The sequence below is a fragment of the Lepidochelys kempii genome, chromosome 6 (genome assembly GCF_965140265.1).
Source record: "Lepidochelys kempii isolate rLepKem1 chromosome 6, rLepKem1.hap2, whole genome shotgun sequence".
NCBI lineage: Eukaryota > Metazoa > Chordata > Testudines > Cheloniidae > Lepidochelys > Lepidochelys kempii.
Window position 1 is genome coordinate 72001253 of NC_133261.1, and position 17646 is coordinate 72018898.

At 45.4% G+C, this 17646-nt stretch overlaps 1 protein-coding gene across 1 annotated transcript in view; it reads left to right on the plus strand.

Moving 5' to 3' along the window:
• The first annotated feature begins 1711 nt into the window (after nt 1-1711).
• Nucleotides 1712-17646, plus strand: part of LTK (leukocyte receptor tyrosine kinase) — a 167558-nt gene continuing 151623 nt past the window's right edge. The window contains exon 1 of the mRNA XM_073348710.1: nt 1712-1819. Coding sequence (XP_073204811.1) covers nt 1756-1819 — 64 coding nt within the window. The 5' untranslated portion in view covers nt 1712-1755. The remainder of the gene's footprint in view (nt 1820-17646) is intronic.

Genomic DNA, 17646 nt, shown 5'->3' on the forward strand with positions numbered 1-17646 from the left:
ATATATTAATCACTATAGCACCCCTGGGTAGTTGAGCCCTGCTGTTATCCCATTTTACAGGTGGGGGACCTGAGACAGAGAGGCTAAGCAACTTGCCTGAAGTCATACAGGAAGCCTGTAGCAAACAAGGAATTGATCCAGGGTTTCCAAAGTCCCAGGTGAGTGCTCTTCCCATTGGATCATCCTTTCTCTCGTTAACTGCTGTTAATCCAGTGAGGGAGAGATTTGTATAGAGATGAGAGAACTGGTTGTAATTACATAACAATCCTGTTCTCTAAATTCTCCTATGGGGGGGGAGAGAATCTTGTGAGAAGTATGCAGGTGCTGGGAATCTTTTGAGGTTCCCTTATCCCTACCTTTGCATCAGTTGGAGTAACAATAGCAGCTGTGTTAAGACCAGATCTACCTGGGATTTGTGCAAGCTTCCCATTGACATCAGTGGAAGATTGTGTGGATTGAGGGGGTTATGGAGTTTTGCATTTATAACTCACTCCATCGATCATGATTTAAAGATGGAACTGAAGGCTCTCCACTGAAGTTTGACACAGCTGGTTTAGAGGAAGTCTAAAGTGATGTAAACTTTGCTTTCCTCCACCCCCTTCAACATGTATGGTGTTCAGCTTAGACTCCCTTAACGTTAGTTTAGACTCACACCCACTTACCACTGTGTAACTCGTATCTGCCTTTTACACATAGACATCCATATCATTGGAGGCTTTTAAGAACAGGTTAGACAAACAGCTGTCGGGGATGGTTTTGGTTTACTTGGTCCTGCCTCAGTGCAAGGGGCTGGACTAGAGGATCTCTTGAGGTCCCTTCCAGCTCTACATTTCTATGATTTCATCCCTCTGAATTAGGTCCCTCTGAATATAAGTTTCAGAGTAACAGCCGTGTTAGTCTGTATTCGCAAAAAGAACAGGAGGACTTGTGGCACCTTAGAGACTAACCAATTTATTTGAGCATGAGCTTTCGTGAGCTACAGCTCACTTCATCGGAAAGCTCATGCTCAAATAAATTGGTTAGTCTCTAAGGTGCCACAAGTACTCCTTTTCTTTTTTCTGAATATGAGTATCTAAGGGAGTGTAAATTGATGTAACTCACGCATGAGGAGCCAGAGGGAAACAAGAAGTTATCAGAAGGTGGAAGCTAAAGCAACATACACCCTACTGTAACCTGTACCTCCTGCTCTATCTAACCCAAATTAGATGTAAATGGGTGTAAGTGGATCTAGGGAAGTCTAGCTGAGTGTAAGGAAATCTAAATTAGTGTAAGGAGATCTGATTCCCCTAGCATACCAGTGTCAGCCAGAGGAGACTCATGCCTAGGGGAATCTATTTTACACTCACCTTACATATCACCTGAATTTGGTCCACAAACTGTGTGCGCGTTGGGGTGAGGGGAATGGAGCAGTTCCATCAAGGCAACTGCAGAATGAGACCGATTAGGAGAGGGGAAACACCTAAAAAGACACTGAATCCAGCTCTTCCAACGGCATGCTAGTGTTTACAAAATGTATTCAGGGGTGCGTTAATAACTGATGTGAGCGCTGCTTCTTGGATTCGCTGCCCCACGCAGTAGCTGAACGTACTGGGGTGAGGGGAACCGTGAGGGTTTTAGGACCCATGAGAACCTTCTTGAGCAGGGGGTGGGAATCCTTCTATAAGCCAGCAAGAGCCCCAGCCTTAACAGCAGAGCTTCTGTGGAGCTGGAGAGAGCGGTCAGCGCGGGGAGAAGCCCCCGGGACCCAGCAGAGCCATGGCTTGTCTCCCGCACCTGGCCAGCCCTCTCCAGCTGCTGCTGCTGCGGCTCTCCACGCTGGGTGAGTGGAGTAACTTCTTTTTCACCCCCTGGCCGCACAGACCGAGTCCCTCTCACCCTCCTGATGGCTAGCTACTGAAATGCCTGGGGGGGGGGGGGAGTTTGAGAAGGGCTGCGGCTGAGGGAGGTGAAATGAAGAGCGCCCCTTCCACTGGCCCCGGAAGGAGAGGTGTCTCCAGGGAGAGGCTGGGCTGGGGGCAGGGCACAGCTCGGGGCGATGCGGTGTAGACGGGAGCGGTTCGGGGTGCGAAGCTGGGTCCCCACGCGCCGCGGTGCTCAGGCTGAGTTTCGCAGGGAGTCCCTGTTCCGGTGCCGAGCGGCCGCAGGAGGGACCCGAGCAGGGTAGGAGGGGAGCTGCCAGGAGAGCAGGGTGGGGAGCTGCCTCTTCGCAGGTTCATTGCTAACACTGCCGCGCCGCGCCACGAGAGCCTGGAAGGAAAAGGCTCCGGGCGCCTGCCAAGGCGCCCCGCATTCACGCGGTGCCGGGGACACTGCCAGGAATGCAACTGGGGACGGCGCCTGGTGGCTGGGGCTGCTGTCAAGCGAAGTAGTGCTGCTTACCCTCAGTCTAGTACCTGATCTGCCTTCCCCTGGGGGGGCTATTGTCTAGCTCCTGCAGGGGCTGGCGTAGGTCTTTGCTAGCTCTGGCTAAGTGCTAAAAGGATGTTGCATTTTTATTTGCGTGGGGCCATTCCAGGCCAGCAGCTTGGGAGCAGGTTTCAGCATTTATGGAGACTTCTGCTTACAAAGCCTGGGCCGGGCCATCCATATGTGTTGTTTCTGGCTGTGTTGTTCCCATTGGGAAGACACTAGAAGTTGGCACACCCCTTGTAAGCAGAGCTGCTGTCTGTTTCCCTCTTCTTTGGAGAGCCCCTGGTTCTTTGGTTGCCCAGGGTCTGATTCAGAGCCATTGACTCTTGTTTCAGTCTCCGCTTTTGGTGGAGTGGTTTTCAAACTGTTGTCTGTGATGAGATTATACTTAGGTTTTCTTATAGTGGCTGTTGGCGGGCACATCATTTGAAGGGTGGCTGTCCTCGAAAGAGGTGGATAAGGAAGATGTGTTTTAGAGGGCACAAGTAAGGAGCTAAAGGAAAACAAATATATAGTTTGCAAGCTCTGACCTGCCATATGCCAAAAATATTCTCAATTGTCCAAGAAGTGACAGGGGCACAGAGAGGTTTAACCCCCTTAGCTGGTTTTATGGGCTTCAAAAGGGCATAATCTGCCTTGGAGAAGGAAGATCCTGAGACTCAGCACTCATTTCTTTTAGGGCCTGCTCCTGAGGGAGTCAAGGGGAGTTTTGCTGATGACTTCCATAGAAGCAGGATCAGGCTGTTCATGGCCATTTGTTTCCTGCTGGATTTAACTGCCCTAAGCCCTGGCAGTGACGATAGCTCCAGCCCCACACTGATCTTCTGCTTTCTGCCTGGTGAAATGCACATTCCTTGTGGGCTGTGCCCTGAATGGGCTATACCAGTGTCCCTCTCTTCTGCTGGGTCAAACTTTCAAAGTGCTGGTGCTTATTGAGGGAAGAGGGGGGACCAAAAACCTACAAAAAAGCCCAGAAAATCATATGGAGGAAAGAAGCCCAAACCAGGGTGTTGCTGGGGAGATGCGTTAGCCAGACCGTGGGGGGAAGAGACCTATGCTGCCTCTTCAGCGGCCAAAGTGGAGGCTATAGCCCCAAAACACTGCTGGGGAGGGCAAGGGGAAACCAGACAGAGAATGATTGCCTAGAAAAGAGCCTAGTTTTACATCATCCATGTTGTTCTGAATCCTCCCTTTTAGCAGGTTTCCCCTTGGAATTCCATGAAGGCCAATCCCCTAAGGAAGACTGGGTGCTGATGCGCTCTCTTGATAGAAAGCTTAAATGCCCTGTCAACAGAATTATAGACAAACATATGCCCTAGCGGAGCCTCCCATTTCTAACACACTGATTGTTCATGACTATACCATGCACCACACAGTGATTTTTAGTGCTGGAGAAGCGAGTGGTGGCTTACTGGTTATGGCCACCACTCTACAGCTAAGGTTGTGAGAACTCTTCTGTTCAAACACCTGTTTTCAGCCCTTTCTATTGTCTGCTGTGCGATTGTTATGGGATGGGATTTTTCAAGCTTCATCTTAGGCGAGAGAAGTTTTCTTGGGGGAAGAGTTTCAGAGTAACCTGTCTAGTCACTTTTGACTTGTGCAACATGAGAGCAGTATTGGAATTAAGGATGTGCTGTTACTAGGTATCTCCTATCAACTTTAATTTCTTAGTAACCTTCTGCTGGTAGCAGCCAGGGAGCTTTTCGTGCTGTCTTTGGGTTTGTCTAAACAAGAAAGTTTCACTGGTTTAACTTAATGTGGGAATTAAAACAAGTTTCCTTAAATCAGTGCAAACCTCTTATTTCAGTTTGAGTGGCTTATTTCAGTTTTGCTTAAGTCGCTTGAGAACAAGTTTTAGCACCTGAGATTAAACCAGTGTAACTTTCTCACAGAGATAAGTCCTTTCTCTGACGTCTGAGGCATCCAGGCATTTAGGTGTCTCTTTCCTTCACTTCGTCTATGCGGAGGTGAACATACTATGAGTGGGGTGAGATGAGGTAACCCCTTCTCCTTCCTATTGTGGATAGCCTTCCTTTTATTAGCCCCTCAGTCTCTTTTGTGCTACCCATCACAAAGACAGGTTTGTGGTTTCATTAGACCACTCTACTAGTCCCAGGCCAGGACAGCACCAAGTGATCCTTGAAAACTGTTGGAGGAGGATTCAAGCTCCCTTACTAAATAGCAGCCTGTCTCTGGATATGATGTCCACCTTGGGGTGCATGGTACCAGGCACTGCTACCGGCACTGAAGGTTAAGCAGTTGAGGGAGAGTGCCAGTTGGGGATGCCTTGAAATGAAAGGAACAGATTTTTAGGCATGAAAATTGGGGAAGTAGAGGGAATCTTTAAAGTACAATGGAACAGGTCAGGCTAACTGGAGAGGAATTCTGTTTTCAGGGGAAACTCAGGAAGGCATGAAAACTGGGGATTTTCAGCCTCTTATGCAGGGAGGACACATCATGCAAACAAAGGCTGGAAGGAGGGTGGAACAAAGCAAGGGCTCACATGCACTGTTATTTTAAAGTCTGTCTTCTGACCTGGAAGACATGGTCCTTTGACAACTATGGGAGGTAAAGTCCAGCCACTTGTCCATGCTTCTCTGTTCATTACATTGCTACAACACTGTGCTTGCGGCCCACTTAGAAATGGGGAGATTCAGTCAGAGCAATGGATGTACTAGTTCAGTGACATCTCCCTAACTGCATACTGTATGTATGTAAGTGTGTGTGTGCAAGCTGTTTGTATATGTGCCTAGTTATGCATGGTGTACTTGTATATGTATGTGCATCTACATGCTGTGTGTGTGACTACCTGTTTAGATGTGCTCTATCCTGTACTATGTAGGTGCATTTGTGTACAAATGCTTGTCTTCAGATTGTAGGGGTGTGTAGCAATGATGATAGTGGTTGTTTCCTTTCCTGGAAGGGAAACTCCTGCTTGTAATTCCATGCTGGATCATGGCAACATTCCTTCTGGCCCCAGAAAAATAGTAATAGAAACAAAGATAACTTGAACTCTCCTTAAACTTTCAGTGAAAGACAGAAAAAAGTGAGTGAGGGAGAGGAGTCAGATAAGCTTCCTAGAAACAGAAATAAACAGAGGGGAAATTACAGCAGATCAAAATTTAGCCTCTAAACTGATGTAGCTCCATTGACTTGAGTGGAGTTACACTGACTTATACCAACTGAGAATCTGGCCCTAGATATTTAAAGACCCTTGATCCAAAACTAAAACCTTCTTAGCACAGCTGTGATTCCTGACCCAAGAGCCTGAATCACAGCAGGAAAACAATCACACTGATTACTGAACTAGACCAGGTTTCAGAAGGGCAGCCCTGTTGGTCTGTATTGGCAAAAACAACGAGGAGTCCTTGTGGCACCTTAGAGACTAACAAATGTTTTTGGACATAAGCTTTCATGGGCTATAACCCACTTCATCAGATGCATGGAGTGAAAAATACAGTAGGTAGGTATAAATATACAGCACATGAAAAGCTGGGAGTTGTCTTACCAAGTGGGGGGGGGGTCAGTGCTAATGAGGCCAATTCAATCAGGGTGGATGTGGCCCATTCACAACAGTTGACAAGAAGGGGTGAATATCAACACTGGGAAAATTACTTTTTATAGTGACCCAGCAGCTCCCAGTCTTTATTCAGTCCTAATTTGATGGTGTCAAGTTTGCAAATTAATTCCAGTTCTGTGGTTTCTCGTTGAAGTCTGTTTTTGAAGGGTTTTTTGTTGAAGAATGGCTACTTTTAAGTCTGTTTATTGAGTGTCCAAGGAGATTGAAGTGCTCTCCTTCTGGTTTTTGAATGTTACAGTTCTTGATGTCAGATTTGTGTCCATTTATTCTTTTGCATAGAGACTGTTTAGTTTGGCCAATGTACATGGCAGAGGGGCATTGCTGGCACATGACATATATCACATTGGTAGATGTGCAGGTGAATGAGCCCCTGATGGTGTTGCTGATGTGGTTAGGGCCTATGATGGTGTCCCTTGAATAGATATGCGGACAGAGTTGGCAACAGGGTTTGTTGCAGGGATAGGTTCCTGGGCTAGTGTTTCTGTTGTGTGGTGTGTACTTGCTGGTGAGTATTTGCTTCAGGTTTGGGGGCTGTCTGTAAGCGAGGACTGGCCTGTCTCCCAAAGTCTGAGAGAGTGAGGGATCGTCTTCCAGGATAGGTTGTAGATCCTTGATGATGCGCTGGAGAGGTTTTAGTTGGGGGCTGTAGGTGATGGCTAGTCGTGTTCTGTTATTTTCTTTGTTGGGCCTGTCCTGTAGCAGGTGACTTCTGGGTACCCTTCTGGCTCTATCAATCTGTTTCTTCACTCCAGCAGGTGCATACTGTAGTTGTAAGAATGCTTGATAGAGCTCTTGTAGGTGTTTGTCTCTGTCTGAGGGGTTGGAGCAAATGCGGTTGTATCTTAGGGCTTGGCTGTAGACAATGGATTGTGTGATGTGGTCTGGATGAAAGCTGGAGGCATGTCGGTAAGTATAGTGGTCAGTATGTTTCCGGTATAGGATGGTGTTTATGTGACCATCGCTTATTTGCACTGTAGTGTCCAGGAAGTGGATCTCTTGTGTGGACTGGTCCAGGCTGAGGTTAATGGTGGGGTGGAAGTTGTTGAACTAGACCAGGCTCACAGCCCTTCCCTGCATCTGAGCACAGTTCATCCTCTGGAAATTCCTCTCTTACTTGCTCCCCTTCCTGTCTCCTCTCCCACATTACAGCACTGGGTTCACTTTTGGTGTGACAGAACCTGTTGGTGCAGAGAAACAAAAGATGGAAAGGAATCCTTGTGTACAAAGCATCAGATAGGTAATAGGTACGACAGCAGGCTGTGTGGAACAGCAGAAAACTTAGATCTCTTATGAGAGATGTGTGACAGCAGATATGACACTTGGCTGTTTGGGCTGGAGGGGAATTCAAAGCCAGATAGCCAGACTGTGACCAGCACCTTTGAGGGTCCATACTGGATGAGGGTGCAAGGAGCTTTCTCTGCCCCATGCACAGGGGTCAGTCACAGTCCAAGCCTAGGATTAGTGCCTACATATGCCTTTGAAAAAGAGACAATGGAGGTGGGACCAGAGCCTTGCACAGTATAATGGAATTGGCTGACTGCAGGGTGGAGTGTACTTCCTAGTGGGTGCCATGCCCTGGGTTAGTGAGACTCCATGATGCTCCCTATTCAGGGCTGTAATTTGTCGTCATCAGATCCATAATGAGCGATGGGTAACAGAGAGGGAAATAACATTGGCTTAGTGTAGAATTAAGGGAGATGGAGGTGGCTGTTCAATAAGCGAGAAGGGAACTCTCTGATAGACACTGGAATAAGAGAAGAGCTCTGATTTGTGTCTATTGAATTTCCAGGCCAAATAAAACTCCATTAAGGAGTTGGTAGTGATTCTCTATTTGAATCTTGAAGGTAGTTGGTTGAAAAACATGAAACTCTTCACAACCATTTTTTGTCAATATATTTCCCCCACTTTTCATTAAAAAAATGTGGATGTAAAGTTTCCAACCAGCTTTACTTAAGGGAAAGAAACCTCAATGTCCTAGATTGTAACAAATAATAATAAATGCATCTATTAGAAAAGGACTTTCAGAGTTAAGGTTAATAATTTTTTAAAAGTAGGGGAAACATGGAAATACAGAACTGAAGTAACTCAAACACCCTGGGACTCTTATGTTCCCACATCCTGACTCGGCTTCCATGTAGAGGTAGATCCATATCTGTCATAAGCACCACAGATTTACAGCTAGTCAGTGTCTGAAATCCCTTATCCCTTGGCATTTCCCCCCAGGAATTATGCCTATTTATAGGTTTCAGAGTAACAGCCGTGTTAGTCTGTACTCGCAAAAAGAAAAGGAGTACTTGTGGCACCGATGAAGTGAGCTGTAGCTCACGAAAGCTCATGCTCAAATAAATTGGTTAGTCTCTAAGGTGCCACAAGTACTCCTTTTCTTTTTGCCTATTTATAGGTATTCATCTACATAGTTGTAGCATAGTATGTGTATCAGAATATAGAGAACAAGTCTGAGGGTATATGCGGCTTAAGATATCCACAGATCCACTGTTTTATATTAAGAATTTGAAATGGTAAAATTCTTGCTGCCTGGCAGAAGGGAATGAGATTGGTAAATTGGGATGGGGCTGGATGGGTTTTCAGTGTGTGTTAATATGTAAAAGGTGAGATGTTTGCATTCCTCTCATTAAGGAGAACAGCCTCTGATAGTATAGTTTGCATACACACACGTGATGGGCGATGCATTGACTAGTATACTGAGTAAGGTACAGAGTACCAGGGGTTAGACTAACACAGCTTATGCTGTCTATGTTGAAAATGAATATTGTGCGGGCATAACTGTCCCATGATTTAGTTGAGGATGTTTGTTTGAGTACCTTGACTTTGCAATTCCATCCTTTCCTGGGTTTGTTTTCGTTGTAGTTATTTTAACTTTGTTTTTCCAAGATTTCCATTCTTTGTAGTTTTCCTTAATTTTTCACATACATTTTTTAGGTCCCCCCCCCATCAAGTGGTTAATGCATATTTGTTACTGTAATATAAGTTTAACAAATTTCTTTCTTGGGAATTCCTTAGGCTTTTTTTAAAGGTACTTTAAGATTTGTCCTCTGACTTTGGATGTGCGTTATTGGTTTAGGGAATCCATGTCTCTGCATTTGTAACCTTTTTAAAGCATGAAATTCACCACATGAACACTTTAATGCTTTAGAAACCTTTCAGAATTGCTTCACATGTTTCATAAGCTCTGCAAAACTGTGGGTTTGTAATCACCATAGGAGCTTGAGCAGCATTTAAAATTTCAGATCAGGAACTGGCATAAAGATTGGCATTTCAGCTATAGATTTTAAGAAGTTATATTAGATCCTAAAGTCTACAAACCATGATGCAATATTCACACCCGGCAACAAATGTTTGGAATTGTTGACCAAGGATTGTGGTGGAGTCTCCATCACTGACAACTTGTAAATCAAGATTGGATGTTTTTCTAAAAGATCTGTTCTGGGAATTATTTTGGAGAAGTTCCATGGCCTGTGTTATACAGGAGGTCAGACTAGATGATCACAATGGGCTCTCCTGGCTTTGGAATCTAGGAATCCACCTCTACCTTCTCTCATTCAGTGCATCCCACTCCACTCCCAGGACCGGGAATAGAATACAGGAATCCTCACTCTCAGCCCCTGCTTTCACTCACTCATGAGACCCAACTCCACTTCCAGGAACAAAGTCATGAATAGTTTTGTTCAGCCAAAATACGCATTCTTCAGAAAAAAAAGAAATGAAAACATTCCCCAGCTCTAATTATAAGTGAACAAAAAGTGTTATGAGAATTTTCCCAAAAAAGTCGTTCTAATTTTTCTGTATCTGATATCTCAGAAAGGGTTTGTCCAATTCACCTCAAAATAGAAAGGGGGGAAAAAAGTTCTGGCTACAGACATTTCAGACTCTCTGGAGTAATGGGTACAGAGGGAAGATTTGAATCTCCCTCCCTACCACCCTCAAAATTAGCCTCTTGGTATAATTTTTGCATTTATTATTTTTACAGACTGGTGCCTTGGCTGTCCAGGTAGTCTTAAAATCCTCAGTGTAATGAAAATTCAGCTCTTAGCACCGAATCAAGAGCTGTAATTCATTCACTTCCTCCTACCAATACACACACACTCACCCTTTCCTTTCCATGCTGTTCTTGATGCTTCAAGGCTCTTAGAAAATACTTTCTGTTCAGTTACTTATTTTTGTCTTTCATATGCTGTTCATTTTCTTTGTCTGAGAAATCGGGGGCAGTTTTTCCACTGCAATCCCAAAATAGTCCTGTCTTTTCCAGGTCAATGTGGAAAACAAAATCTGTTTAATATTTTATAAAACTGCCAACTTCTTTTGGATCTCATTTCTGCACTGGTATTGGGAGCTGAAAAGATGTGGAGGGAATTTATAGGAAATCCTTTATTTCTTGTTTCATATTTTCCCTCCAAAATCTCTAAGACTCAGAAAACTCAACATATACAGTTAACAATATTTTGAAAAATCAGCTCATTATTACTTGAGTACAGATGTGAGTAATGTTTAGGGTGACCAGATAGCAAGTGTGAAAAATCGGGACATGGGGGGGGGGGTAATAGGCCCCTATATAAGAAAAAGCCCTGAATATCAGGACTGTCCCTGTAAAATCGGGACATCTGGTCACCCTAATAACATTCATGTTAATATCAGAAATGGTTACATCCACCTTACTGTTTCATAGCTACTGACATGAATACCATTTGTGACTGTATCAACATTAGCCAACTTATCAATTTTAGTAACATTTATGACTATATTAGTCCTTCCTGTTTGTTACTAAGCCTCAGTAGAAGTATCATGTATTCCTGTTTCAGTGTATATGCAGTAGGAGTTATATCCCTTACAGCATTACTAGTAGATACTCCTAATTACTGAAGGAACACCACCATGTTGACTGTTACAAGGATTGAGCAGAAGTAATAGCCAAGAAAATGAGGCTTGTTTGTCATTTATTTGCAGACAGTGTGGTAGGATATCTTCTCTCTCCTCCCCACCCCCCACCCCCGTAAACGTAGACGTTAAAATGTAGAATTGCTGACTTTTCCATTGGACTTTTTAGGGATCATGAGGGTAAGATTAGTGGTGAGTGAATATGAAGAGGTTTAAAGTTCAGGCTATGTTCAGTTAAACTCTCAAACATTCAGATGCTTAGAACTACTTGAATCTTTTTGACTCTGCAAAACTGACTGGAAATCTGAGAATGGGCTTCCTCATCAGATCTCCAGGACTTCCCTGGGTGATTGCAGCCAGAAATGACCCAAGAAGCATCTTTTTAGTGGAATTCTTCTGATTTTGGTCCCAGCCAGAGTTTGGACATTTTAAGAGTATGAAAATGAAAGGGTTATTCAAACGCTTCAAAAATCTTAGCAGTGGTTCAGATCACATTTGCTTTGGGACATGTCAGATGACATGGGAAGGGTGTGACTCTTATTTTTCATGAACAGGTTCACCAAACTCTAGGGTAGGAGGAAAAAGGAAGTGCCCAATTGGCTATTCCAATTCCATTCCACTGTGGGGAAACAAATGCCAGATATGAAACTTGCTGACAAGCACACTAACCTCCCAACATCAATTTGTAACATCACAAAGACAATTTAAAAAGCCAGCAGTAGATATTTTTCTTACTACTGGGACCTGAACTGGTTTCCATGGAAGTTGATAGCAAAACTCCCATCAGCTTCAGTGGGTGGAAAATCAGGCCCCAGTGGGTGGAAAATCAGGCCCTTCGCCTTTAAGTTTATACTGGATTTTAATTAATTTTAAAGAAATACAGAGAAACAGTTGGTTCACCATAGAGCCCTAAAATAAGAAATCACTTTCCTTTTAGCCCCATGGCTGAAATAGGCAGCTGCTCTCAGATTTGATCAAGCCACAGAAGGGCCTTTGGCTGAGTAAAGAAACCTTTATACAGCTGGGGAGTGGACTGAAGTTGTTCTGAAGAGGAAAAAGGGCAGGACTAGATTTAGCTCCCTAAAGAGAGGCAGCCAAATAGTTTAGGGCCTAGGCTTAGGTTTTGTAAACAAAAGGTTTTATAGACTGTTCACAGAAATGTTTTCATGATTTTTGAAAAACATGTCAGCCATATTAAAAAAACAAAACCCTTAAATATTCCTTTCTAGCAACCCCAATTCCAAAGGATTAGGCTAGTGTTTGAGAACTAGGAAGTGAAGCTCACTAGAAGCAGGAAGTGGAACGGAAGACTGACTTAGTTTCTCTTGATGAGCTGAGTGAAATGCAAAGGGTAAATAAGTAGCATAAATGGTGATGGAAAAGCAGTACTGGCCAGCCCGCAAGCATCGAGAGGTCATAAGCCAGTTCCTCCACCCACCACCTGCCCCCCAAAAGTCATGAGATGGACTTGAAAATCATGAGATTAAAAAATTGTGTTCTTTTTATGTGCTTTCTGGTTTTTGAGCCTTTACAGTTTTTGTTTTCAAACTTTTCTCTAAAACTCCGAAGCCCTGAAACTTTTTTTTTTAAATGAGGGCTGTGATTTTCATGTAATCACCTGACTCCAGGAGCTGGGCCTCTAAGAAAAACATCAAATGTCATGAGACCAGTGAGAGAATCGTGAGAGTTGGCAGCACGGAGGTGATTGTAATACTTTCAGTTTTACTAACCATACAGTGTTACTAAAAGCACATGCAGGGAACACTTTAAAATCAGCCTTTCCTTGTTGACAATACTTAAAGCAGAGCAGGTGAACTGGGAAGCAGCACTATCTAACATTTAGAACAGGGGAGTGGGAGTCAGAATTCCTGGAATCTGTTCCCAGTTCTGCCCCTGACTTGCTGTCTGATTTTGGGCAAGTGACTTAACCTCAGTGCCTCCGTTTCCCAATCTGTAAAATAGGGACAGTACCATCTACCACTGAGGGTGATCTGAGCCTTAAATCCTTAATGTTTGTGAAGAACTTTCTGATTCTCCAAAACAGGTGCAATATACAGTGCACAGCATCATTATTACTTGTTATATATTTTATATACTATGCCGGGGCGGCCAATCTGAGCCTGAGAAGGAGCCAGAATTTACCAATGTACATTGCCAAAGAGCCGCAGTAATACGTCGTCAGCCCCCCATCAGCTCCGCTCCCAGCACCTCCCACCCACCGGCAGCCCCACTGATCAGTGCCTCTCTCTCCCTGTGCCTCCCAATCAGCTGTTTTGTGGCATGCAGGAGGCTCTGCAGGGGGAGGGGAAAGAGCAAATCGTGGCAGGCTCAGGGGAGGAGAAGGGGTGGAGTGGGGGCAGGGCTGTGGCAGAGCCAGGGGTTGAGCAGTGAGCCCCCCCGGCACATTGGAACATTGGCGCCTCTAGCTCCAGCCCTGGAGTTGGTGCCTATACAAGTAGCCGCATGTTAACTTCTGAAGAGTTAATATATGTGGCTCCGGAGCCACAGGTTGGCCACCCCTGTACTGTGCTCTATTATCTATTGCAAAAGTAACCCAGAATCCTGAACTCAAATTCAGGCAGATATTGGAATATTTTACTTTAAAATGTGTATTTGTCATTCTTATTTCACCATGTACCTTCTGTTACTGATACAGGCTTTCAAACAAATCCCCCCTGTTGCACCTGCGAAGGCAATAAAGCATCTCTTTAAAGACTCACTCTCCACATAGCCAAGGTGTGTTTTGCTATCTCATGACACCCTGTTGCATGCTGTGCCTTCAGGATAGCAGATGTAAGCAGTGGTGGTATCTACACCCATTTCAGTGGTGACATGACACTTTCTATGCCAGTTCTGCCTAGCTCTGCCATCTATGACTTCCCATTAAACTTCAGGATACAGTTTCATCTGGAGGCACAGGGATTTACACAAAGTTTAGCAGCAGGAAGAGTAAGAGGGAGAATACAGCTGCTAGGGATGGGCTTCTAGGTAAAATAGCACTGGATGCCCTTTCAAAAAGACAGGTGTTTTGTCAGTGCTGATTGCTGCTCCTTTAAGGAAGCACCCTGCTCTGGGGAGAGAGCCAAAAGCTGGGAATCATTATCATTCTTCTTCAGTGAATTCAGTGTTGGGTCTTGGAACCCTTCTACTAAACCTCTGCTCTGTCCCACGCTGCAGCACATGGCTTTGCTGCTCTACCTACTCCCCCTGCACCCTGCTTTTTGCCTTCTGCTGTAGCCTGTTCTCCCACTGCTAGTTTGGTGTTTCTGTAACATGGTGCACAGGAGTATCTTGCAAGTCTTCAATGGTTAAGCTTATGTGCCCATGCCCAGTTATCACCACACTTCCTCAGTACATGTGTGAGGGCACACACCTTTTCTCCCTCTTGCTTCACACAATCATGGCTGGATCTTTAAAAGAAAGCAAGGCAATTACTTAGTGTCTTCATGCCTTTAAATTTAAGCCCAGATTCTTGGCAGCAAAAAGAAAAACAATGTATTTATAAAAGGGTACAATCTGCTCAGTGTGTGAATGTTTGCAGACACTGCTTATGCCAGCACAGGACTCTAGCTGTGATGCAAGGGAGAAGTTGAAATCTTGGCTGCCAAATTGTTAAACTCCCTGCTGAAAATTTTGTTCAGTTTTTACATTCCAGCTTCTTAGCCTCCTCTGAGTGCTTGTTTGATTGTTTTACTGCACTGGAATCCAGCTGGCATCGACAGGCACAGCTGTTAGGAAGCCCACATTGGGAGTCTCAGCTGGATATTATGGATAGGAGCACACATTGCTGGAGTTTTGACTGGCACTGTTAAGGGCACTCCTCTGGGGAAGCTTACAGTGAGATTCCAGCTCATGTTGTGAGGAAGATCCTAGTGTTTGACTCACCTGGGATTGACAAGGCACTGCTATGCAGATGATCACAGTACTGGGCATTTGGCCACTTCAGTTGGCATAGAAACTGTGTCCCTTTCTCACAGACAGACCTGGCCATGAAAGTGATGCCTTTTTCTGCTCCAGGCTGGATTATAGCAGGGCACTCCAAATAAGTCTGATTGAAAAGCCACATGGAAGCTTCATCCAGACTAGCATGCTGTAGCTTGCCACCTGACAGGGACACGTCAGCAGAAGCATATCACACCAATGTCTGAGATGTGAACGGACTTTCCAGCAAACTTCAGATTCACTTTACGATCCTAGTTGAGCTATGAAGCAGTCATGGACAGAGACCTCGTGACCTCAAGAACTATTGCTGTCTCTACAACCCTCCTGAAATACACTGATCCACAAGGATATTATTACTGTTACTCTTTTGGGTGCCAAGGAATGGGCATTTCTAAAGAGAACTCTTGGCCACGACCGGTGCTTGAAGTGGTCTGAAAAGGTAGGGAAGCTGAAGTAAATTTTCATGTACTCTTTGCAGACAATTCATAATTTCTTGTATACATATATTACATAAACACATTTAAGTTCTACTTGTTTTTAAATGAGGCAGCAGGCCTCGTACAAATTTTAAAAATGAAATACATCCTGGGAGTTCAGGGGTAGGGGCCTAGGGGATGCCATGAGATACAGTGGGGTTGTGGGGACTCTTTGGGTATAGGGGGCCTGGCAGGTGCAGTAAAATTCAGTGAGGTTGGTGTCTCTGGAGACTGAGGTTCAGTGGGGTTGGGAGTCTCTGGGGCTGGGGGTGCAGTGACAGTCAGTGGGGATGGGTGGGGGCTGTCCTAGGTATGCTGCCTCTGCCCTTCCATCCTTGCTCTGTCCCTTCCTGCTGGTCTGGCTCACAGCCTGTCCCTACTAGATGCTAGGTAACCAGCAGGGGAGGGTCCAGGCTCCCTGTGGCTTATCCACGTCCCCTCATGACTTCTCCCTGCCCCTCCCCAGGTTCTAAATTGTATCGCTACCACATCTGCTGCTCCCCAGAGACAAAGGCCCTCCTGTGCATGTGATGGATAGGTGGATGGGCCAATAAGCAGGCGGTGGCTGCCCAAAGGGGAGTGAAATGGAGCTCTGGGAGCTGTCAGAGACTGGAGCTCTGATAGAAGCTCTGCACCCCTCAGTAATCCCACCTGTGAGCTTTAAGCACTAGCTGTGGCATTCCCTTTCCCCCTCCCCCACTTCCCCAGAGGTGACCAGGCTGAGCCAATGGCTCTTCTGGTGAACCACACACATTGCACCTCTTGGCAAAGGCTGTTCCTAAACAAAGGATGCTTCAAATACACAAACATCCCTTCCTCAAATAAAAAAAATGACCTCCTTCAAACTGTTCCCATCCCCCCAAATGCCTGTCCCCTACATCTTTCATAACATTCTTTCTGGCCTGTGGAGAGAGGAGTTAATGGTCTTGTGATGGGTATGTCCTCACAGCTGATGAAAGAGGTAACTGGAGCCAGAGAGCAATTAGTGCATCTGGTTGCCCCGGCCCAACTGAAGATGAAACCCAGCTGGGTGGTGAGCAAACAGAGAAGAAGGCCCAGTAAGAAGAAGGTAGCAGGGAGAGAAGAGAACAGCTCCAAAGTCCATCTGTGCTTGTTAGAGAATGCAGGAAAGCCCTGGAGATACAGATGTACAGTAACTGCAGGGCGAGACTGAGGGAAAGAGCCTGAAGGAAGGCTGAGGCAGGAAGAAGTCTGAGGGAGCAGGCCTTAGCTGCTCGCCACAGAGTCTGGACTGGAATCCCGAGAAGAGGGAGAGCCTGGATTTCCCTACTGGTCCACTGGAGGTGGTGGTGTGGAAACACCATGACACAAGTGGGAGAAGGATGACTGAGTTTGGAGCCAGGCCTCCAGGGAGAGAGCCCTGGTAGGTTTTGCTCTGCACAAGGGAGGGAGGATAAGCTTTCAGAACCTGGGAAGAGGTGAGGAGTCTGCAGAGGAGTGAGCCTGGGTAGGTGTGAAGAGTGATGTCTAGTTTATTAGACAGTCTTTTATGCTGGGAAGCAGGGACTATGTGTGACCCGGGTGGGGTGGGTGGCAAGTCATGAGAACAGGAAGATCCCCACAGTGGCTGTTGGCAGTGAGTGCTGGAAGTCAAGAACATGTTATGCCATACGCAGCTGTAAGTCCATTCCTCAACAGGGCTGTTTGCAGACAAGCAATGTGTTATCCTTTTTAATTACTGTACCCAGCTCCTGGATATTGCACTCATAGATGCTGTACAAAGTCCTTGACTCCCACCTGGCATTTACAGAACAGTGTTATAAGCAAGCTCGTGCTGCTTAAGATGAAGCTCACATGGTGATGGCAGTGCTTTGAGCTGTGGTGTTCTAGGAAAGCCCTTGTCCTGCTGAAGGCCATGGTTAGCCCTGCTAAGAGACCAATATGAGGAAGTGGTTAGCATTATGTCAGCTTCCTTTTCCCTGGCAGGAACTGTAGCATGCTGGAGCAAGGGTTATAGCCAGGGTAGTGGAAAATCTTGGCTAGAGTATCCAAAGGCACTGACTTTGAAATATGGATCCAGGTCTCTCTTTGCAGACACTAATTTGCTAATTATAGCCCTGTTTCAGATTCGTTATGATTGAAGAGGCAAAATCCAGGAGTTCAGTGAGCAGCCAAAGTCCAAACATGATTAAAAAGCATGGGAGTTTGGAAGATGACAGACTCACTAGCTATACTGAAGCCAGCATGGCAAGGAAGCCATGGTTGTTCAGCTAATTCATGTCCATCTCTCTAGTGTGTACAGGGAACAGTTTGGGACTCTCAGGTTAAGGAAACCTCCCCGTCATGCCTATTTGCTGGTGGACGCCTTTTCACCTCGTCATCTGC